The sequence below is a fragment of the Aspergillus aculeatinus genome, assembly GCF_003184765.1.
Source record: "Aspergillus aculeatinus CBS 121060 unplaced genomic scaffold BO66scaffold_15, whole genome shotgun sequence".
In the NCBI taxonomy this organism is placed as follows: Eukaryota; Fungi; Ascomycota; class Eurotiomycetes; order Eurotiales; family Aspergillaceae; genus Aspergillus; species Aspergillus aculeatinus.
In genome coordinates, this window is record NW_020291484.1 from 39,553 (window position 1) to 62,140 (window position 22,588).

Here is a 22,588-nt window from a genome sequence, read left to right on the forward strand (position 1 = left end):
GGGAAGCAAAAAGGCGGGAAGGAAATTGATTGATCGCCCATCAGGTGAGTTTGAGTGGCTTGACTCCTAACCAATCCTCGGGAAAGCTACAAGGAGGGTACCTGGAAAGCTACCATTGACGATATGACCACCGATGTACCGCATGTACACTACTCTAATTCTCTGGCTACAGGGTATTATAATCCAGTACATTCGCACACGCCTTAGATTGCCAGGCAGCCGAGTTCACAATGCAGCAGCTTGATACATCATCATCACATTCACATTCCAAGCCACACCCTCTGCAGCAAGGGGATTCTGGCAGCCGAACAGAGCCCACTTAAGGCTGAAGGATTTCCCCACCTTGGATGCATGTTATCCCTTTCTCGTATCCACTTGACCCGAGGAAGGTCTGCGGTAGCGTTCCCACCTCTCGGGCGATCGTTGAAAAACTTTTTGAGTCTGAGTCGGTTATTTCCTATCACGTTCATGCAGACCAGCAGCGTAGCACCGATACAAACGTAATAATACTCGCAGTGATGAGGAAAAAGGGGGAACGGGTTGTGGCAGCACCGATGACGTCATGGGATAAGTCGTGGCAGCCCCGACTCGCATCTGCAAATGGTGTAACTTCTTAAAGCCTCCTATTAAGTGGTCCCTACCTGAAGAATCACCATTATCCTCTTCAACCTAAGTGCCTTGAGCCGACCATGGCTCCTGACAAGACTATCGCAGATCGTCGGTCAATAAAGCTCCCACCGCTCGAACTTTCCGCGTGTCAAGAACAATAACAACAAATTCACCAATTATCGGCTCCGGCTGATTTTTTTTTTTGGAAATTGGCCTATTAAACTATTGAACCTGCCTATGTTCAAGAAAGCAATTACAGTTCACGTGCCAGCCAGCAGTAACGTTAAATAACACATCGCAAAGCGGCCCCGCACTATGATTATACAACAATTGGATATCGTTTGCAACCAACACAGAACATAAAGAACATCCGCAGCCGAAGGGATTAATAATCGATAGTAAAAGTCGCATGAAACTCGGCTCTTTTTTGTTCGTCGTCAAGTCCGTTTCCGATCCTCCAGAAACCACTCCATGACCGTGCGGAAAACTCCCTTGGCACCGCTCTCGATCACATCTCCATGACACGGGATCAACCGATTGAAGTCCCACTTATCGATTCTCTGGATCGACTCCGTAAAGCCCTTACGATCCGAGCTGGACAGCGCATACCAGACAAATCTCTTCTGCCAGGTGGCAGGCGCGTTCGCGTTCAAGAGTGGACTGATGATTTTCGTCAAGAGGCCCGACGTGGCGCTCTCCCCGGTCTTCGAGTACTGTTCGCGCGCGGGGAGATTGAAGAGCAAGTCGGCCTCGATGAGGGTGCGGGAGGGCTTGTGGAAGAACACCAGCTCTCGCGACTGGTGGGCGTGGACATATTCGGTTTCGAACTCTGCATCGAACTCCTCCGAGATCTTCTGCGTTCCGACCAGTTCCTTGCGGAAGACATGACGGAAGGGGGTGGTGTCTTTGGTCTTGGGGTTGGATTGGCGCTTCTCCCAGAGTCCCTCGGGAGCGATGATCTCGGCATCTGGATAGGCCTCTTTCCACGCAGTCAGGTGGATATGGTGCTCGAGATCCAGAGCGGCGATGTACTTGACGTTGCCTCCGAGACTGTTGACCGTGTCGCGCACCTCTTGGGTCAGACTGACCGGAGAGAACACGGCCACAGAGCCGGAAGCCATCTTGACTATATTCCATTCATACAGAGTCAGCACGAGCACTGTGGCGGGCTCCAGGTCTCGAAGACTCTTGCAACATCATAAGAGGAATGCGCACCCAAGGTACCGCGGCCTCCGAACTTCAAGTGACCGAACCGCGCAAACGGCAAGCTCATAGTGATTACATTGGAAGTCACATTGCGAATGACCATCACATCGGCCGGATTCTTCGGGAAAAGAGGAGCCATGCTGCAAGCTTTCGGGAGCGTCTCTGGTGAAATGTAAAGTGCTTGTAAAATGGGTTGGAGAGGCGTAGATCTCAATCAGAAGTGGTTTGGCCGCGTCGACTGCCACCTCAAGGAGAATAAATAGAGTAAATCTTCAACGGGTCTTTCGCACGAGGGCACAGAAAAGGGGTGGGCAGATCGTGAAAAGGCTTGCAGGGAGGATGCCTGACAACGCAGCTGCTAAAACTAGAACAGCTTTTCCTTTGATGAAACGGAGGGTGCATGCTCGTGATTGCAGGTGCTGTGACGTCATTGCCAGCCCGGCCGCAATCGGCCAACTGCCACTGCCACTGCCACCATGGGCAGGGGCTAGACTGACTTAATTGCTAAACATTGACAGCTTGAATTATGGAATTCCAAATTATTTACAGCCAGCCTTAGTATATCGCTAACCTAAACATTGACAGCTATATTATTTGATTAGCAAGCTCCAACGGCTAGACTTATTCAATTACAAAACATCAACGGCTGGGCGTCGTCAATTAATAAGCATCACATCAAACAGCCGCCAACCACATGGCATGATACTCGTTTATTCGGCAAGGGCCTGGCTGTGTGCAGTTGTAGGTGGAGATGCTGCCATTAAGGTTGACCTAGCTGCATCCTGTCTCGCTTCTTTGGCGGGTTCTACATGGCATTCAGGGGCTCGACCTTTTGTATAATAAAGTCCTGCCATTTACAATGCTCCTTGCTATGGGTGGTATTGTGTCTGTAATCACTCAGATTCGTAAATACCTTTTTTAGATACGGATGGTCAATATCTACATCGAATAAAACCCCCGAGAATGTACAAAACATGACATCGAAATCGCGGCCAAATTTCCTTGTCAACAAATGGGTATCCTCACCTGCAAGAAACGCAACCATACGCCTGCTACATAGCTAAGAAAAGTCATCATCACAGGCCAGTCGGCCCCAGGCGTTCGAAACACGATCATCGCCAGGTCTGCGCCGTTGGCTGGGCTTCTTCCGCGCGATGAGGAATGATACATTCATCGATCCCATAGGCCTCGATCAGATCTTGCCAGGTTTCAAAGTCCAGAGTGAAGATAGCCTGGTGCTTCTGGACTCCCTTCTTCAGAGCTTCGCTGGGTGCATGAGGCTTCGCAGCGTCTAGAACATGCAAGGTCAATACCGGAATCTGCAGATGGATAGGGGAGGAACTTACGTAACGTGGGCAATCCTCTACTGTCCACCGAGATACCAATCAACCCATCACGAACCAGGAAACTCACGTAAAACAGGTTCTCCACGCTCTGTCCAAAGGACCTCGGGTTGATGCAGAAGCGGAACAGCGGGACACCACCATCATCAGCTACATTGTTCTCCGCCATCACTTTCTGCAGCTGCTCATCGGAAGGCTCCGCTTGGAGCGCCGACAGCTGCCTTTCGACAGTGTCTTGGCCATGGTTTTGTGTCTTCGCCAGTAGACCGTTGATACTGCCACACATGGTGGTCAAATTAGACGTTTCCTGCCGGTCAAGGTCTTTGTCTTGGAGATCCTGCGGCGCGACCGCCCGACTGGGGTCGATCCGCTCCCTGACCCTCCGAACGGCCTGCTGACGGGTTCGTTTCTGTACCGAGAGCGGGCCCAGAAGGAATCCAGGGACCGAGGGCCGGGCATTGCTGCAGAAGGACGCAGCCCGCCCCAGCCAGTCCCAGTTCAAGGCATCTCCATTATCTTCGCCGTCATCATCTGCTGGTCGGGCAGCGCGGCGACGTTGGGTGCTGCTGGGAACCGTGCTTTGAGAGTCTGCGGGGGCCTGGCGCATGAAAGTGATACACTTGGAGACAAATTCGTCGACGTCAATGCCTGCACTGGCGTCGCCCAGAACTAATTGTGCGGTCTTCTTGTATCCTAGGTCCGCCGCGCTGACCAATAGCCGAGAGTCGATGGTTGCATCCGAGGTTTGCTTGACGCCCTGAAACAACTCGTTGGCCTTTTCTATCGTGGACTTAATACCACTGTTTCCAGCCCGCATAAACTCACTGCGGGAATCTGCAGCGGGTATACGTTAGAGAAAAAGCAATTCCAAATTGATGATGGAGGGGTAGCCCACCGTTGAGGTCCCGCGTAAGGTCTCTCAGGCCCTTTCGGATTCTCCGTCGTTCGGCTTCATCTTGATCGGGGTCGTAATAGTCCTTGTCGCGGGCGGGCTGTGATCGCGATCCTTGAGACTGGCTTCCCTGTGAGTTGGTGGCCCGTGTGGACAGTCGTTGCCGCTTCCTCGAGGCGCTGCTGGGCATGGCTTGGATTTGAACACGCTTGCTGTTACCGGCTGATGTTGGATGATTTTCCTTGTCGGAGGATGGTCCAGGTGAAACTGCCTGAGCTGAGGTTCGGGTGGGAGAAGGACGTCGTGCCATCTCTTGGAGGGCAGAGACTATGCGACAAACGAGGCGCGCTGAGGGGAAGACAAAGAAACGCGAGCAGCCGCCAGACAGCCTACTGGGTAGTTGGTGGGAGGGGAGGATCAAGGCGCAGGAAGGAAACGAGGAACGAAAACAAAGGACTAAGGGTGTCTAGGTTTCAGTTGGCGCCAGGAGAGATCGTAGCACCGCCTTTCGTGCAAAGTCAACTATCCAGGCTTCGATAAACTTTTAGATGCAAATATTCGTTCTCAATAAACCTCCCATGAGCCTTATCTAAACTAATCCGTTGTGGTGCACGCGCCGAGCGCGTTAATCATGTGACTCCCGCGTCAGTCCCGGCAGCCCACAAGCAACTGTGGGCCGTCCCAGCCTATCATCGCCTCATCTGTTCCGAGCTGCGGGAATGATGAATGTCTCCAACAACTCAACTTCCCCCACCTATTATCATCGTGAGATAGTAACAAGCTCACCATGACGATTACTGGCGGGTGAATTGACTTGATACTGTCTGGCTTCTGAGTATCCGAACTCTCAGGATGGAGGCCTTTACCTTCGCCGTCTCCACCCAGGTGGACTTTCCCATCCACGTCAAGGTGTAAGTGGGCACTGCCTGTCCGATACCTGGCCGCTGTGATCCGCTAATAAGCTCCAACTTTCAAGTGGCTCTCTAGAGGGAAAGCAGAAGGAAATCCCCTTTTCCGTCCTCCTCCAACGGCCGGATCTCCGTCACCTTGGCTCCGCTCAAAACCCTCACTCGGATCTATTCGTCACCGTGCAATTATGGTCCGAATCCAAACCGCTGGGAGTACCTCTACAGACCCCATACAAGGCGTTCAAATCCGCGAGGTCATGGAACGAGTGGCTGCAGATGCCCGTCTCAATCAAAGATGCTCCTCTGAAGAGTCAGTTAGCTATCACGGTCTGGGACTTATCACCGTTCGGCGGCGAGGGAGCTCATGGCCATTACGTACCATTCGGTGGAACAACAATCCCACTCTTCGACGCGGACGGGAAGTTGAAGATGGGCAGGCAGAAATGCAAGATATACCGGCATCGAGCTGCGGATGGGTTCTCTGCGACCACCACCCCATCGACTCCACCACCCAAGCGTCGGAAAGCAAACGCCCCTGACCCACTGGGTCCGTCGTTGGAAGAAATGGAGCTGGAAAGAGTTGAGGTGCTTATTAAGAAGCATGAGATGGGAGAGCTGCCGCGTATTGACTGGATGGACCAGATGGTCTTCCGACAATTGGAGAGATTGAAGCTCAATGCTGAGGAGGCCGCGAGAAAACGGGCTATACGCATGAAGGCCATCAAACACAAAAGCTCCGACGGCCGGATAGAGGGTGGTGACGATTCCGACGAAGATAAGGTGGACGATGAGAACTTTACCCTCTACGTCGAATTTCCCCGATTCGACCATCCCATCGTTTGGGCTGACCACGAGTATCCCGCCCCGCCAATCTCGACATATCCCCAGAATGCGCCCATGAACACGAATACTCCGCTCAAGCCCCTTCCAGAAGTCCGATTTGGCCCCGGTATTGAGGGTGCCGATGGCAGTGGTGTGATCAGGATATACGACCCTGAAGTCGGACAGACAGGAAATCCATGTGAGGACAAGCACCGAAGACTGATTCGGAGCACCCGTACGGGCATTATGGATCGGGATTTGAAGCCAAACCCTAAGATTCGCGACGAACTCAATGTGATTCTATCATACGAGCCCACTCAGGATTTAACGGCAGAGGAGAAGGACCTTGTATGGCGTTTTAGATACTACTTGACGCGCGAGAAGAGGGCCCTCACCAAGTTTGTCAAGTCTGTAAACTGGCGCGATGTTGGTGAAGCACATCAGGCAGTGGAAATTCTGCCGAAATGGACGGAAATCGATGTGGACGACGCACTCGAACTACTAGGGCCGACTTTTGACAACGCCGCGGTCCGTTCATATGCGGTGGAGAGACTCCGCAAATCTGACGACGAGGAACTGCTACTCTATCTGCTGCAACTAGTGCAGGCACTCAAATACGAAGAAAATCCCGAGGGCGCCGCAGGGGACGCTGCTCATGACTCGTCGCTAGCTAATTTCCTCGTCACGCGTGCCGCAAACAACTTCAAACTAGGCAGCTATCTACACTGGTACCTGATGGTCGAATGCGACGACACTGGGCCGGGTACATTGTCCGCGCAACGCAGACTCTTCGCGAGGGTGGAATACTACTTCATGACCGAATTGGAGCAGATACAGCCGGAGCATCGCAAGACACTGCTACGGCAGGGCGAGCTCGTGGTCATACTCACCAAGATCGCGAAAGACGTCCGCTTCTCCCGCGATAACCGTATCCTCAAGATCGAGAAGCTAAAGAAATTCCTCAAAGACCCGAAACACGAACTGCTCCAGATCGATCCCCCATTGCCACTGCCCCTAGACCCGGAGATTATGGTGACCGGCTGCCACCCGGACGAAGCCAACGTCTTCAAATCCTCCCTCTCGCCGCTGCAGATTGTCTTCAAGACCGCGGACGGCCGCAAATACCCTATATTGTTCAAGGTCGGCGACGACCTCCGACAAGACCAGCTGGTCATCCAGATCATCATCCTCATGGACCGCCTCCTCCAGAAAGAGAACCTCGACCTCAAACTCACCCCCTACCGCATCCTAGCCACCAACGCCACCGCGGGCGCCGTGCAGTTCATCCCCTCGGCCTCCCTATCCGCCATCTCGGCCAAATACAAATCCGTGCTCGCCTACCTGAAGGAGAACAACCCGGACGACACCGAGCCCCTCGGCGTCCGCAAGGAGACCATGGACACCTACATCAAGTCCTGCGCGGGGTACTGCGTCATCACCTACCTCCTCGGCGTCGGCGACCGCCACCTGGAGAACCTGCTCCTCACCCCGGACGGCCACTTCTTCCACGCCGACTTCGGCTTCATCCTCGGCCGCGACCCCAAACCGTTCGCCCCGATGATGAAGCTCTGCAAGGAGATGGTCGAGGGCATGGGCGGCACCACCTCCCCCCTGTACCTCCAGTTCAAGCAGTACTGCTTCACCGCCTACACCACGCTCCGCAAGTCCGCCAACCTGATCCTGAACCTGTTCAGTCTGATGGTCGACGCCAACATCCCGGACATCCGCGTCGAGCCGGACAAGGCCGTCCTCAAGGTCAAGGAGCGTTTTCACCTGGAAATGACCGAGGAAGAGGCCATCCGGCACTTCGAGCAGCTCATCGGGGACAGCGTGAACGCCATCTTCGGGGTGGTCATCGATCGGTTGCATGAGTTTGTGCAGGGTTGGAGGGCTTGATTCGGCCCCTTTTTTATTGATGGATTCTGTTTATAGCGATGTTTGCAAATGTTCCGAGTCATTGGGCAATTCCTAGAATAGGCATGTAGGAGTCAGGCGCTCTCCAGATGGGACGGACGGGCGCAGATTTACATTTTTTCCCCTTGCTTTCCCTATCCTTCAAATGCCTCTACATAGACATGAAACAACGGGCGGTTAATACCCTATGTTCAGTTTCGCCTTTTCACGATTTTGATAGAGAGACAAGAATACTTACGGTCCTCCTGGAATCATAATCATATAGATAGACACAAGTCTATTCACCTGGACATTACTTTTTTTGCTGTATCGAATCCGAAATGACGTCGTAAAATATCACAACCATTAAGGTGCTCCCGCGCAAGAAAGTTTCTTCACCTAGAGCACGCTTCTAATATCTAGAAACCCCTAAATTTAACAGATCAACCCCGTCTCCGCTCGCCCTCCTCCTCATCCGGCCGCCGCCCCCAACCCTCGAGCTCAAGCCACTCCCGCCCTTCCTCATCGAGCTCCCGAGAATTTGATTCCTCGAGCTCCTCCTTCAAGTGCGACGACCGACTCCCCAGATCCCCGCCATCCTTGGCATACCTCCTCCCCTCCACAAACAGACCGCCACTGTCGGAACTCACCCCGGAAGACCCCTGGCCCGCCTCCGTCCCAGCAGGTATAATGGTCTCATCATCGGGTCCCGAAGGCTCTTGTCCCGGGGCCCCGCCCTTCCTCCCCGCTTGCTCTTGCGCTTCAGCTTCAGCATCTTCGTCGTCCTCCGGCGTCCCCTCCTTGCATGCCCACGCGTCCACGAAGCGAAGGACCTTGCGGGGCCACCATCGCTTCATGATCAGGAGGCGGAAGGGGACGAGGAGGACGATCAGCACGGGGAAGGCCGGGGCGCCGCGCGTGAGCGTGAGGATGAAGATGGCGACGGTGATGATGATTTGGAGGAGGGTATAGAGGTGGATGGGGATGTAGGAGGGGGTATTGAGGGCATCTTCTTCTTGAGTGGTTGGTTCAGGGTGATTGCTGGTCTGGGTGTTTGTGGTGGAAGCCGTTGTGGCGAGGGAGGCAGGGAGGGGGGGAAGTTCGGAGGGTGGGGTGAGGAGGTAGAATGTTCGATAGAGGATTGGACTAGTTAGTAGATTTAGTGGGTCAGCTAATAACAATTTCTAGGGGTTGAAATTGGGGTGAAGGGGAGAGTTGGTGTAGGCTTACTTCACTGAGAGACTTTGCTCGCCCATGAACATGAACAGACCGGCTAGAACGCTGGTCGGGGTCAAGCCAAGGACTTTCATGAAAGGTGGGCTGACGAAGAGGAGGATGGCGGCGGCGTGGAGAAAGGATGACCATCGCTGCTCATAGACGCGTTTGACCTCGTAGGTCTCAGTCTTCTCCTCGCCGTCGACGAGGATGGTGCGCTGCTCTTTCTCGGTATGCATGAGGGATTCGGAGTGGAGCGGCGCTTGCGGGAGGAGGCCGTTGGCTGGTGGAATCCCCAAAATCCCACAGAGAGCTGTGGTGGTACCAAGGAGGATAATGTCCCACGCGAAACCGCCGGGCTTGCGGGTTCCATAGCGGTCGATGGTGCAGATGATAGAACTGACTTCGTGGTCAAAGAAAAAGAGGATGGTGATGATGACTCCAGGGAGGATGGCGGCGAAGACCCATGTCACGGGTAGGTGCCAGAATTCGACGAAGAATTGATTGCGATCTGGAGACGTGGGCTTGAAGGAGGTGCTCACGGGAAGGGTCATCTTATCCAGATGAGCCAATTCGCCGATGTGGGGAAGTCCGATGAAGACAATGATGGAGATTGCAGCGGCATACTCGGTCAGGCCCATGCGGATGTATCGGTGAAACAAAGGACGCCAGCTCTCTGCGGTCGACAGAAAGATTGCCAACAGCATTGTTCCAACGGCACCAATGACGGCGTACAGGAAAGCTGCGAACGACAGACTGTCATGGGCTCGTTCCAGCTCCTGAATTGCTTTGTGGAAGTAGATAATGCTGTTGAGGAGGGAGAATATCTCCGTGGCGAATGTTGTGACATATCGCATTGTCCAGTCATGGGCGTTTATGATTGCCAGGACATAGTGCAGCCAGCCAGCATGTATTAGTGACCAGGCCATGAAAGGCAAGAAAGGTATCTGTTGGAATGCCATTAGTCCTTGATTTCACTCTTGCACTAGTGGGCTGCGTGGGCTGCGCACCTTGAAGACCTCATCGCAAAGTTTGTAAATATTCTCTGCGAGCACTGAAAAGGGCCCAGTGACCCCGAGGATGGTCAAGGGTTGGATGGAAAATCTATGAACAACTGTAAGCCAGCGCTCAACGTAGGCAATTAGAGGTATGAACACACAAAGAGAAGATTATGCTGCATAGGCCAGTACTGAACACCACCTCAATCGTTCCCCAATGCTGGCCAGTTAAGACGTACAGGTCGCTGGCAAAAGTGATCCCAGGAAGAAGGTTAGTGAAGAAGACATAGACGGCACTGGCGAATATCAGCTGGTTGAAGATCTTCCAATCTGAGACATATCGCCGACGCAGGTTCAATATATCCTGTTTGACTAAGCGGAAGGGACGCAAAGGACCACCAGCAGCCACAGACCCACGCAAGACCCGGATAGCTTTGGGAGTATGTTTTGATGGGGTGATTATGGAGTGCGCATCTTCATCGTGGCTATCATCGTCCTCATCCTCGTCCCGATCCCGTCGCAATTCGCGGCTGCGCCGACGCGGACTACGCTTGGGCGATCTCCGCTGCTTGCGGGACCTCAGTCCCAAGGACGAGACCCGAGTAGATGGTGGACGAAAGGCAGAGATCAGAGTCATTATGTGATCAATGACCTTGGGGTAGAAGTCTGTGGAGGGGTCCACGATAAGATGCGATTGTGGGGGAGATAATATGGCCCCGATTGTTGCCCGCCTTGGCCGGGCTTGGTAGATGACGTATCATATCCCCCCGGTAAATAGTACTCGTGGACGATAGACGGTACCAGAATGTGCTTGCACCACGGTTCTAATTTTGGCGCATTCCTGCTCGAAACCCGGGTCTAGCTTTCGACCAGGTCAAGATTGATATTTGCATCTGTTCTGCGGCGATGAGCAGTGGTCGGTCCAGACCCGTCTAGACGAATAGCCAAGTACCAAGAGGTCTTCAACTCATATGGTCTGATGCTGACAATCCCACAAACGGCTTCATTGGATGTATATGAGAAAGCGTGTGCCGCATGATGGAATGAGCTCCACTTGGATACCAGCCATGACTAGAACAAGCCATGAGCAGTTTGTCTCTCGCATCGCGAGGCCCGCTGATAATATCCCGTTATGGAAATCGTAACTATACCCATCCACACCGCCTCCCTGACCGCCCTCATCTCCGAACGAAATTGCCGCTCTTCCAAGAAAGCATTTGGAAAACAAGCATCGCAATTCAGTCCATAACCTTGACCTCACTCATGTCTTTCTGATCATGAGCAAGAACAGTTTCTATGTGAATCTACGCAGTGAAAAACTTAGCATCTACACCTTAATGGACATACGATAATGGCCGCCACATTTGTTCCGCGCCAGGTGTTCCCGAACTATGCGTCGATCCCCCGGTCGTATTTCTTGGGCCACCATAGGGCTGGCTTGAGGAAGATGCAAAATATGCTCTCGTCCATCGACTATGTCATCGAGTGCCGGGACTATCGGGTGCCAATCACCTCCATGAACCCAATGTTTGAGGAAGCGCTGGGGAAGACGAGACGACTGGTTGTGTATACTAAGAGAGATCTGGGTGCAGAATCTGGGTCGGGGGCGCAAAAAAAGGTTGGTGGCATAGCCCACAATTGCTCCCTTTCAGGCTACTACTTATGAGTGTGTGCCAAATGACTGATTGCAATGTGTCAAATTTCCAGGCGGAGAAAACCATCCGGACTTTCAACAAGAACGGGGATTCGCTCTTCGTCAGCTCATCGTCTCGGATGGACGTCGGCACCATCCTGAAACACCTGCGTGACGACTCAGGGATTCCGGAGAGACTCGTCGGCACTCGAGTGATGGTGGTCGGTATGCCCAACGTGGGCAAGTCGACGTTGATCAATAACCTGCGCAATCAGGGGGTGGGAAAGGCCAAGGCCGTACGGACTGGAGGCCAGCCGGGTATCACGCGCAAGATCGCCTCGCCCGTGAAGATCATCGAACGCGAGAATGGCTCTCATGTCTACGTCTTGGACACGCCGGGTGTCTTCATGCCGTACGTGCCGGATGCGGAGAACATGCTGAAATTGGCACTCTGCGGCTGCGTCAAGGACTCGGTCATCGCGCCCGTCACGCTGGCCGACTATCTATTGTACCATATCAACCGCAACGATGCGCAAGTCTATCAGCGGTGGTCATCTCCCACAAATGAGATCATGCCACTCCTGAATGACTTCGCCCGCCAGACAGGCCTTCTAGCCAAGGGCGGAATCCCCAACACGGAGCTTGCAGCCCTGCATTTCATCCAGAAATGGCGCGCTGGGGATCTGGGCAAGTTCATCCTCGATGACCTGCAGGCCGAGGAGCAACGGCTGTTGGAAGGTCGAGAGCGGGAGCCCATTATCAGTCGGACGCAGGCGCTGAAGGCTGACAAGCTGTCACGGAAGCAACCCAAACTGTAACTAATCACATCTCGCACATAGACTGATATAGCTCGCAACCAACCACCTGTTGTACAAAAGAACGAATCATGTTGGTATCATCAATATGCTTTTGCCTCCCTTAGGATGCATCGTAAACCTGCCAGCGGGTGGGGCAGCACCGCGTATGAAAACAACAAATGTCAAGCAAAAATATGTGAGAAGCGGCGAGAGAACACAACATATGGGTGAAAAAAAGCAACCAGAACGCCATAGAAACAAATATGACAGTAGAAGAGAAACACCCCGAGAAGACCCCAAGATGACATCACAAATGAGCAGGAATATAAGCCACAAACTCCAGAGCACACAGATATCAAATATCCCCACCCCATCCCCTCAGGAGATCTTATCCAGCAGTCGTCTCCTCCGTCGGTCGACCAGCTCCTCCTGCACCTCCTCCAGACTGGGCAGCCTCCACTCGACCCCGTCCCCAGCGTCGCCCGGCAACGGCTCCCACCCATCGTCCCCATCATCACCCTTCTTGCGCAGACGCTCCACGGCCTCCTTCTCCTTCTGCTTCTCATACGCCAGCAGCGAGCCATCCTCCTCATCCAACCCATACCCGAAATAATTGGCATCGACCTTCTTCGTCGCAATATCGCCGCCCCTCCCCTTAACCCCACCACCACCACCAGCAGTATCCGCATCATCCTCCTCGGCAGGCCGACCGCGCCGGGCCGCCGCCTCGAACATCTCCTTCACACCGGGCAGCTCCCTCGCCCGCCCGAAGTACCGATACCCTTTGCCGCCGCCGGGGATCTCGCGGCCGTCGTCGTCGAACACGCGGCCGGACCCCCGCATGTAGTTGGGCCCGCCCAGGTTGCGGATCTGCATCTCCCACGTCCACTTCTCCCGCATCAGCTTGTTGATCTCGTCGTTCAGGTCGCGGATCTGGTAGTCGCTCAGGCTGGGCTCCTGGATGCGCGACACCTTCCGCGAGATCTCCTTCAGCACCTGGCCGCGCCATTTCTCGCACATGGGGATCGAGTCGACCGAGGTGATGGCCTTGGGCCGCCGGGTGCGGCCGATGTCGATGATTCCGAGGTCCGCGGCCTGTTGGGCCCGGAACCGGAAGAGCATCGACTGAGCTTTTTCGCTGTTACGCGCCTATATGTTGCAGAACGGGGATGGGATTAGTTCCATCGTATAGCTGTGAAGGGGGAGGGGGCAGAAATAGGGGCATTGTAGTGGCTATTTCTTCCAAGGCAGCAAGAGCCCAACTTGTGGCGGGAATTGGAGCAAGGTAAAGGTGGGTTGGGTGGGCAATGAAGAGCTTGTTTGTTTCGGCGGGGAAGGCTATGCAGCCGGAGGGGTCTGTCTCGCACGAAAGCGAGTCAGGAAGTGATTCATCGATCGAGAACTTACCATCTTGAGAAGCGACGCGGGCGGATCCCGTTCGAGGTGGGCGCTCGAGACAGAGAGGTTGAGGTGCAGAAGCAGAGAGGCATGGAGTCTTAACGTCCCAAGCTGGAGTGGATTCGCCCGCCGCCCGCTCCAAGCGAGCGCCAAGCGTAGCCGCGCGGCTAGGAGAGCTCCGTCGGCTTGCAGCACCACGTTGGTTTGACCTTAATATCTAGCTGGCATAAGCCGCTGACCTTCTGTATGGTCCAAGTATAATCTAAGCTGGTCAAATGATCTATAACTCGAAATTCCTAATGGGCTTCTATGTACTAAGTATTGAGAACGACGTCACTTAAGTGACAGCGGTAGTGGCGGCTACTTAGTAGAGTACCCGCACCGGATATATACATGGGCCACCGTGTAGGGCGATCAGATGGAGCAGATGTCGAAGAACATACGTAAACGTGTGAGCAATACGCGGCATCTCAAGCTTCTATATGTTGTATTGGGACCCCAAGGCCATGTACAGTTACTGTGGTCTGTCTGGACGAATATAAAAGCAGTCGTTCAAGTATACAATCATGCGATAGGCATATTCCCATCAGAAGTCATCAAAAATTGCATCAGGGACCTGCGTAGCGGTTCCTATGAAGATCAATAAAGTGCGCAGACACATCATATCAAATACCATGTAAGACCAAATCCATACGCCCTAAATCCAATCACACTCCGTAGCCATGCAGGGCTTCAATCAAGTCATGTTCGTAAGTTGTCGCTCAGGCCCTGGATGAAGATTTAGCGCCCGAGTCTCGAATTAGTAGGCAGATGTGTAGTAGAGTCATTCTGCCAGGTCGTCATAGTCTTACAAGAAGCCTTTCGTGTTGCTGGGCATCCGTTGTGGTATGTCGCCGGAGTTGTACACGCTGCTGCCCCGTCTGCTGCCAGCATCACTCCATGCGCCGATCCGTCCGATTGCGCTGCCCCGTTCAACACGGAGGCCCCTCCAGCCCTCCAATTCTCGCTCCACCCGGAGTAGCTTCTCTCGTTCTTCCCGCAGTTCTCGTTCCGCTCGACGCGCCTGAAGCTGTGCCTCGGATTCACTTTGCTGAAGCTCCTCGATGTCGCGCAGGAGTCGGTCGATCTTTGCGCGTGTCTTGGTGACGTCATCGTTCAGCTGTGCATTCATCTTATCACGTCGCTCAATCTGGGATTGGAGATCCTTCACTGTTCGGTCAACGTTACGCAACGAGCGTTGTTCAGAGCTTTGCTTAGACTCCTGCTCCTCAAGGTGTGTTTCCAGCTAGTTATCGGGATTGGTTAGTGATTCAAAGGGTCGTACCCTTGTATGCGGAAGAGATAGACTAACCTCCTTGATTCTCTTGTGCAGGAAGCGTACGTCCTGGCTACCAGAAGAGTAGCTCTTAGTTTCCAAGTCGACGCAACGCAGCTGTGATTCCTTCAATTGCTTCTCGAGCGCAGCCTTGTCTTTGAAGAGTTGGGCATTGTTCTCTCTCTCAGCAGTAACTTCCTTTTGCATTTCCATCACCAGAGCCTCCGCGCGCCGCATCTTGCCGACAGCAGCAGCGGAAACATCTTCTTGTTGAGCAAGTTTGGACTTCAGCTCTAGTAATTCACGGTCCATGCTTGCGGCATTGCGCATAGAGGGACTCTCTCCTTTGACGAGATCTTCAAGTCTTGCACCGGCTTCAGCCAAGCGCGTTTCCAGAGTTTTCTTCTCTGTAAGTAGCATATCGCGCTCTGCGGTCACGTCATCAACTGAAGTACGCAGGGTCCGGACTTGTGATAGCAACGACACGACCTTGCTCTGAGCCTCGTTGTGCGCAGATACCGCCTCATCACGAGAGGTCGTCACATCTTGAAGCATAATGTCCATGCGGGCCTTCTCCTTTGCCCATGTTGAGCTGTTCAGAACCTCGTTGTCCCACTTGCTGCGAAGATCTTCGAGCTCCTCGCGCAGGCGGGCATTTTCACCGCGAACATTCAGCACCTTCTCACGCTCCATTTCAAGTTCGTTGTTGAGGGTTGTGAACTCGCGCTGATACTTCTGTCTGGTCTGCTCCATAGAGGTTTCCTTGTCCTCAATGTCAATGGCACGTTGGTTTCTGTAATCTTCAAGCTCGTTTTGGAGACGCTGCTTAGCCTGGAGGGCAGCTTGTAGCTCTGCCGCCTGATCCTCCATTCGCGCTTCGAGAGATTGTGTTTGGCGTTGCAGGTCTTCGACGAGAGCATCCATCTGTTTCCGCTCGGCCATGATCTGAGCGCAAGTATCCTCGGCCTCCTGGGCTTGGGTTTTGGCAAACTGCTCAGCCCGAGTGGCCTTGAGGACAGTGATCTCTGCCTGCTCAAGCTTGTTGAAATATTCATCCGCTCGGGACTTGTAGAGGCTCAGACTCGATGCAAGATCAGCGGTTTTTGAGGTCTCCGCATCAAGCCGGATTTGAAGATCAGAGAACTCTTCGAGAAGTTGGTTCCGGCTGATGGCATCCTGATCCCGTGCATCTTGCACCTCTTGGAACTCGGAGCGGGTGTCACGTAGCTCTACCTCCAATGTGGCCTTGGCGCGCTTGAGTTTCTCCAGTTGAGCCTTAGAGTCACCGAACTCTGCCATGGTTTCCTTGTGTACCTGAAGCAAGGCTCTCCTCGACTGCTCTTGCGAGTTGATCAGATCGTAGAGTTCTTCGTGGGACTTGGCTTGGATGTCGCGGAGCGAGAGCTCCCCCGTATGGATGCTCTTCTCCATTGCAGAGAGCTTCCTTGCTGAATCATCAAGCTGCTCATGCAGACGGCCATTTTCACGCTCAAGCAACTGCATTCGGCGTACAGAGTCATCCTGCCACATATCGCGGGCTGGGGATGCTTGGGAAAGCTGGTTCTGGAGATGCTTGTTCTGCATTTCGCTTATCTGGAGCTTGTTTTGAAGTTCCTCGATTTCTGCTGCCATGTCCATCCGCTTCTGATAGCCTACGGTGTCCACGGTCCTATCGGAGCGAGCGGAGTCTGCCATTTCGTTGAAGTTCAGTTTCCGGTTGGGAGTCGTGGGCGTGCCAAACTTCTTTGCAATGTTGTCGGAGTTCTTTCGGAGATGGGTTGGTGTACGATTTCCCGCAACCTGGTTCTGGTCGATCTCCTCGAGTAATGCCCGTTTCGAGGAGGCATATCGCGCGTCGAGCTCCTTCATCTCATCGCCATGACGACGGCGCATTTCCGCCAACTGGCTCTCGGCCCGACTATATTTCTCCTCGGTCACCTGCAGCCTGCTTCTGGTGGCTTCAAGTAATTGGGCCAGGTCGATCTTCTTAGAGAGGTCAGGCTGTACCTTTTCCCACGTTGAATCAGAAAGATCCGCTTCGGGTTCCACGACCTTGTGTAGCAGCATCAGCTGACGATGCAAATCTTCGATCTCCTTATTTGCACCGTCAAGAGAGTTCTGGAGTTGACGCGTGTTGGTCTGTGCCTGTGTGCGGAGTTGTCTTTCCGTCTCCAGGTTTCTGTTAGCTTCCGCGAGCTGAATTCCCGCTGTAGACGCGGCCTTCTCAGCGTTACGGCTGGCTTTATGCTCTCTGTTGACTTCGTGGTTCAAGTCCTCCAAGCTGAGAGAAAGCTTCTCCTTCTGCTTCTCCAGCGAGGTGATTGAGACGTGAAGATCGCCAAGCTGACGAGTAAGCTTCTTATTGTCTTCTTCCAACTTAGCCTTCTCCCTTTGAAGGTTGGTGATACGAAGCCGTTGGTTGTCACTTGCTCTTGAAGTTGACCTGGCTATGTCAAGATTCTTTTGCTGGATCTTGGTAAGGAGAGCACGATTATCATTTTCTGACGCTGTGAGTCTGCCCTTCAAGGTTACCAATTCTCGTTCGAGACGCTCCTTGGCTTGGTCATGGCGAATGCGGAAGTTGTCAGACTCAGCAATGGCGTTCATCAGCTCTTGTTCTCTGACGGCAAGTCGGGATCTTTCAGCCTCGAGCTCCTCTAATTGGTGAGACCGAGTATCGAGGTCTTTCTGGACACTCTGCAGACGTTCGGTAGCCTGCTTCATAATGTTGCGCTCAATGTCAGCTTCCGCATCCAATCGAGCAGTTTCGACCTTGGTAAAGCGGTCCCTAAGCTGGATCAGCTCAGTCTGCAGCTCCTTCCGCGACTCTTCAGCAGCAACGCGGGCCTCAGTGGCGCGACGCAGAGTGTCTTGCTGGATGTACATCTCTTTCTCAATGATGATCTTTGATTCATTGAGTGCGGTGTACTTATCCTTCAATTCTGCCAGGTTGTGCTCGGCGAGCATCTGGACATCATCCCGGGACTGCCTTTCCCGGCTCAGATCTGCTTGCGCCTTGAAAAGCTGTGCCTTAAGCTCCTGGATCTGCTGTTCAAGGAGCTTTCGACTCTCACCAGCTTCGGCGTCTTCAGAGATCTTCTCCTCTAACAGCTTCTTGACGTCAGCGGCTTCACGCTCAAGTTGAATCTTCTCAGACACCATAGCGTCACTTTCAGCTTGAAGCTCGCGCAGTCGTCGTTGCATATTATCATGGCGGGTTGAAAGCGTAGCCTTTTCGGATTCTAGCTGGCGCTTCTCATCCTCGTGCTTCTTCGCATCGTTACGAAGCACTGACATCTCGCTCTCTTTCCGACGAAGCATCTCTTCATACCCCGTTGATGTTGACGACAGCTCGGATATCTGCTGTCGGATAGTGCGATTCTCCTCGACGAGCTCCTTAATGTGTTTCTTGGACTGATCCAACTCCTTTGAGGTCTTCGCATGTTTGATCTCCAGGTCTTGATCTGTCTTCAGCAGTTTCGCCTCCAGATCTTGAAGCTTGCGTTCTTTAAGGCTGAGATGGCTCTGGAGCATCTTGATTTCCTGACCAAGTTCCTGGACTTGGGCGTCTTTTTCTGAAGAGGTTCTTGTCGCCTCGGCCAACTCGCCTTCAATGTCTTCAAGTCGAGTCTGCATCTCTCGCTTCTCGTTCTCGAAACGTTGGATGATCTCGCCCGCTTGTTCAAGTTGGGTGATCCGCAGCTCAAGCTCGTCGTCTGTCTTTTTCTTCGCTGCGATGAGATCATCCAGCTGATCCTCGAGACTCTCCTGATCGGCAATGGCACCAGCCAGCTTCTCACTTAGTTCAACTTCCCGAAGCTGAAGTCTCTTGAAGATCTCCTCCTTATCGAGAGCCAGAGCGCGTTCGCTCTCCAGAGTTTGTTGGATTTTCTGAATTTCAATCTCTGTCCGGCGCCTTTCCTCCTCGAGCTTGTGCCGGTTCGCCAGATCTTGGTTCATCTTCAGTTCCAACTCTTTAATCTTCTCATCTCGCTTCTTGACTTCGCTGGCCGTTCGTGTCTCACCAAGGAGGGGTTTCATTCTTGAAAACAATCTCCACCAGGGATTAGCCTTCATATCCAGATATACTCGGAAATTCTGCTGGATGATTCGGGTGGCTTCAGCTCGGTAAAGACGTTTGTTTGAGATTCGCCGTTGCACGAAGCCTCGAGCAACAGACTGAAAGCGGGTCATGATGGTACGGATAAGCTGGTCTCGTTTCTCTTCCAATTCGGCCAAAACACCAGCCCGGAAGAATACTTTTGTACGACCGACTCGGTACCATGTAGGGTCCATCTCAAGCTTCTGTAGCATCATGTGAGCGGCATTTTGGCCATCCAGGTAGCCCTTCGGCATCTTCTGGCACAGCACCTCATAACGTTGACGGAACTCAGCAAAGGTTAGTCTGTTAGGGAAGCCTGTGCGCGCAATTCTGATGCCCTCAAGTACACCGTTGCATCGCAATTGATCAAGGACAAGAGGGGCATTAAGCATCTTAGGACGCTTTTTGTGGTTGGGAATGATGCATCGAACGAAATGGGGATGAGTAGAGTTCAATTGCTGCATCAACTTGGCCAGTTGCTCCTTGTGCCGCTGGGCAACGGTGCGGAAAAGTCCCTTCTTCACACGACTCTTTGGGTAATCACTTTCGTCGTCAAGGTCACCACAATCAGAGAAGAGATTCGCAACATGCGGCTCGTCCGAATGAGCGAGAAGACGAGTTATGTTGTCGTTAAGCGGGTCCTTGTTCTTCTCCAGCCAGCCATCAGTATCGTATTCCACCTCAGCCGCGTAGTGCGTGAGCACAAATCCCTGGCTAAGACGGGAGGCACGATACTTGGCAGATTTGCGATCCCAAAGCGAGTGTAGCTTTTCGGTGAAGGTTTTGTCAGTGGCCTTTGGCATGACGCAGTCTTCATCCAAGCAAGAGAATATACCGATGGGGTTGGTCAATTCAATCAAGTCGATTGTTGGCTGCAGGTCTTTCCCGAAGTCAATAAACTGCCACTCGATCTGCTCCCTTGCGTATTCTTCCTGCTCTAGGACGAACATATGATGGTTGAAGAACTGTTGAAGTTTCTCATTGGTGTAATTGATACACAGTTGCTCGAAACTGTTGTTCTCGAAAATCTCGAAACCAGCAATATCAAGAACTCCAATGAAGTAGCTGTCATCACCAGTGACTGTGCTACGGTCGAGTTGGCCGTTGATGCGGTCAACAAGGTTGCCAAAGCCACGCTCGTAGATACCCTTGGCCAGGGCATCGAGAGCAAGCCGGACCTGCTCCGGAGTTTGGACCTTCTCCACCCACTCACGCCCCGCCTTAACTCTCGGATGTAGCAACCCTTTGACAAAAGGCTCTGGTGCGATGCCAAGCAAATGACACGCTCTTTCTATACTGTTCAATGAGTCGGGGGCCAGGGCAGCTTGATCGGCCCGCAAGCTTGCCTTCACAATTGTTACGTTTCCCAGGTGAAGAACAGCAGCGATCGTGCGCAAGATGCACATCTGATCTTCTTCTGAAAAGTTCATCACGTGGAACGCTTCGACTAACAGGTTCCACTCCTCCTCATCAGAGACCCCTGCAATCGTCTCATTACCATCTCTGGTGTACGCGAAATCTTGGATCTGCAAGTCCGACAAGAGCAAAGTCTCTTTTAACTTCTGGTCTGCACCTTTCAAAAGCTGGTAAAAGATGTGGTAGTTTCTCTCGTTTGCATTTGGTTTCACAACACGAGACTTCTCAAGGAGGTACCAATTGATGGACGCGCCTGATATCTGGCCAGCTCGGGAGAACTCAATCCTGATGAATTTGCCGAAACGGGAGGAGTTGTTGTTCCGAACAGTTTGCGCGTTACCAAATGCTTCGAGAATCGGATTCGCGCGAAGAATTTGCTGTGACAATGCCGACAAGTGGTTGTTTCCCGACCGAGCGTAGGGTGTATCCGTAGTCGCAACGGCTGCAAGATATTGGATAACCTTCTTAGTGTTTTCGGTCTTACCTGCGCCTGACTCTCCTCTTGATATCGTTGTCAGCTTTAACTCCAACCAGCTTCCATGACCAACCTCGGAATTAAACTTACGTGACCAGGATGCTCTGGTTCTCTCCTTCCTCTACCAAATTGCGGAACGCCTCGTCCGCCATAGCAAATATGTGGGGGCGGTTTTCATCCCGATTTCGTCCCTTGTACATCTTGACATATTCGTTGGAGTAAATTGGCAGAGGACAGTATGGATTGATGGTGACAAGGAACAGGCCCGAATATGTCTAGCAAATGACAAGTCAGCTCAAACGGGCAAGGTGGTCGGGATCGCATTCAGCTACTCACATATATGAGATCGGCTTGGTATCGGGTATGCAGGTTGTGAACCACCGAGGCCTCGTTTAGATGCGTCAATTCGGCCATATCATCGGCCTTGTCGAACTTCGCCGGGTTGACCTTGTCCACTTGGTCGACCTCGACCTCTCGTTGCTGTGCAAGTCAGCCAATGCGTCTCGGGTCCATCATACAAAGCAAAGTACCTCTCCATCGTCGGTCTGAACGAGCAGCCGACCACTTTCACCTTCCTCCAGCACCAGTCCACGTACGAATGCCTTCTCAGGGTCACGGAGCCAGACATATTTGTTCCCAGAGAAGTCATTGTCGCCTTCCAGACCCCGGATCTGATCGGCTCCGCGCCGGAGCTCTTCCGTCTTTATGAACCCCGGCGCAAAGGTTCCAGACGCGGCATCATTCCTAAATGAGCCCGATCTCTGGCGAATTCCCGGTCGAGGAACTAAAGAAGTAGATGCTTGCGAGACTGACGAAGCGTTTCGGAAATGCCCTCGTGTCTCTTGGAATTTACTGGGCGATGTAACGACAGCAGACTTGGGGCGCAGCCCTCTTGCCTGCTGGCTGGGAGAGGAAGAAGGTGATGGCGTAGCGCGACTGAAAGGGTTGACTCGTTTGGGAGAGCCATTAGATTGAGAGGGCAGCATGTCGTCTGTAATTCAACAATGAAACATTATTCAACAAGAGGGTCGTGTAATCATAACAATAGCAATAGGACAAAATGAAGACGAGGAAAGCCCAAAGAAAGAGCTGTCTAGTAGCCTCTTAACGGAGCATGCAGGCCGAATTGGAAGAAGGGAAGCAGATTAAAGAGGGGAGACGACAAGGTGGGAACCTGGAAATTGAGCGGTGGAAGTGGGAGAAGTGGGAAATGTAAGATTAGATCGAGGGAAACAAGGAGTGGAGTGTGTAAGGTAGTAAGGTAGTAACTAAGGTAGGTTGGTAAGTTAGGTCGACTAGAGCGTCACCACCAGCCAGCGTCGTCACTGACTTGAGTTGACCAGCTCCACCTCTCTCCGTCTGTTTGTTTATGTCCCTCGTTCCTCGTTCCCGCGGGTGCAGATCGGCTGCTAGCTAACTAGTCCGCATCGGTTGTGCATCCGTCAGAGCACGTGATCCGGGATCTTTTTCGTTTCGGGAGGACTGCAGGTCTGGAGCGAGACTCAACTTGGAACCTCCCCTTCCGTTCATCCTCCTACACATACGCTAGCTACGCTAACTTGCCTG

General features: G+C 52.9%; 5 protein-coding genes across 5 annotated transcripts; 2 read left to right on the forward strand and 3 right to left on the reverse strand.

Moving 5' to 3' along the window:
- Window positions 1–1,046: 1,046 nt before the first annotated feature.
- BO66DRAFT_410129 (putative nuclear protein Qri2/Nse4) lies at window positions 1,047–4,240 on the reverse strand (the record flags this gene model as incomplete). Its single annotated transcript, XM_025649220.1, has 4 exons — window positions 1,047–1,735; window positions 2,984–3,106; window positions 3,162–3,992; window positions 4,054–4,240. The coding sequence occupies 4 exons, from the start codon at window positions 4,238–4,240 to the stop codon at window positions 1,047–1,049; spliced, it is 1,830 nt and encodes a 609-aa protein (XP_025505486.1).
- A 577-nt stretch (window positions 4,241–4,817) lies between these two features.
- On the forward strand, window positions 4,818–7,985 carry BO66DRAFT_419313 (phosphatidylinositol 3-kinase VPS34). Its single transcript, XM_025649806.1, has 2 exons — window positions 4,818–4,961; window positions 5,027–7,985. Exons 1-2 carry the CDS (start codon window positions 4,903–4,905, stop codon window positions 7,674–7,676), a joined length of 2,709 nt encoding a protein of 902 aa, XP_025505487.1. The 5' UTR covers window positions 4,818–4,902; the 3' UTR covers window positions 7,677–7,985.
- Window positions 7,986–8,116: 131 nt separating this feature from the next.
- BO66DRAFT_370784 (uncharacterized protein) lies at window positions 8,117–10,977 on the reverse strand (the record flags this gene model as incomplete). The annotated part of the gene is made up of 5 exons (XM_025645430.1): window positions 10,048–10,977; window positions 9,899–9,992; window positions 8,904–9,835; window positions 8,324–8,819; window positions 8,117–8,221 (listed from the first exon to the last, which is right to left on the reverse strand). Exons 1-5 carry the CDS (start codon window positions 10,521–10,523, stop codon window positions 8,117–8,119), a joined length of 2,103 nt encoding a protein of 700 aa, XP_025505488.1. The 5' UTR covers window positions 10,524–10,977.
- A 146-nt stretch (window positions 10,978–11,123) lies between these two features.
- BO66DRAFT_46017 (putative GTPase MTG1) lies at window positions 11,124–12,516 on the forward strand. The gene is made up of 2 exons (XM_025652284.1): window positions 11,124–11,504; window positions 11,594–12,516. The coding sequence occupies exons 1-2, from the start codon at window positions 11,238–11,240 to the stop codon at window positions 12,335–12,337; spliced, it is 1,011 nt and encodes a 336-aa protein (XP_025505489.1). The 5' UTR covers window positions 11,124–11,237; the 3' UTR covers window positions 12,338–12,516.
- Window positions 12,517–12,694: 178 nt separating this feature from the next.
- On the reverse strand, window positions 12,695–13,465 carry BO66DRAFT_319172 (pre-mRNA-splicing factor ISY1; the record flags this gene model as incomplete). The annotated part of the gene is made up of 1 exon (XM_025643640.1): window positions 12,695–13,465. A coding segment is annotated over one exon (771 nt), but the record flags the coding sequence as incomplete, so codon positions are not given.
- Between the last annotated feature and the right edge of the window lie 9,123 nt (window positions 13,466–22,588).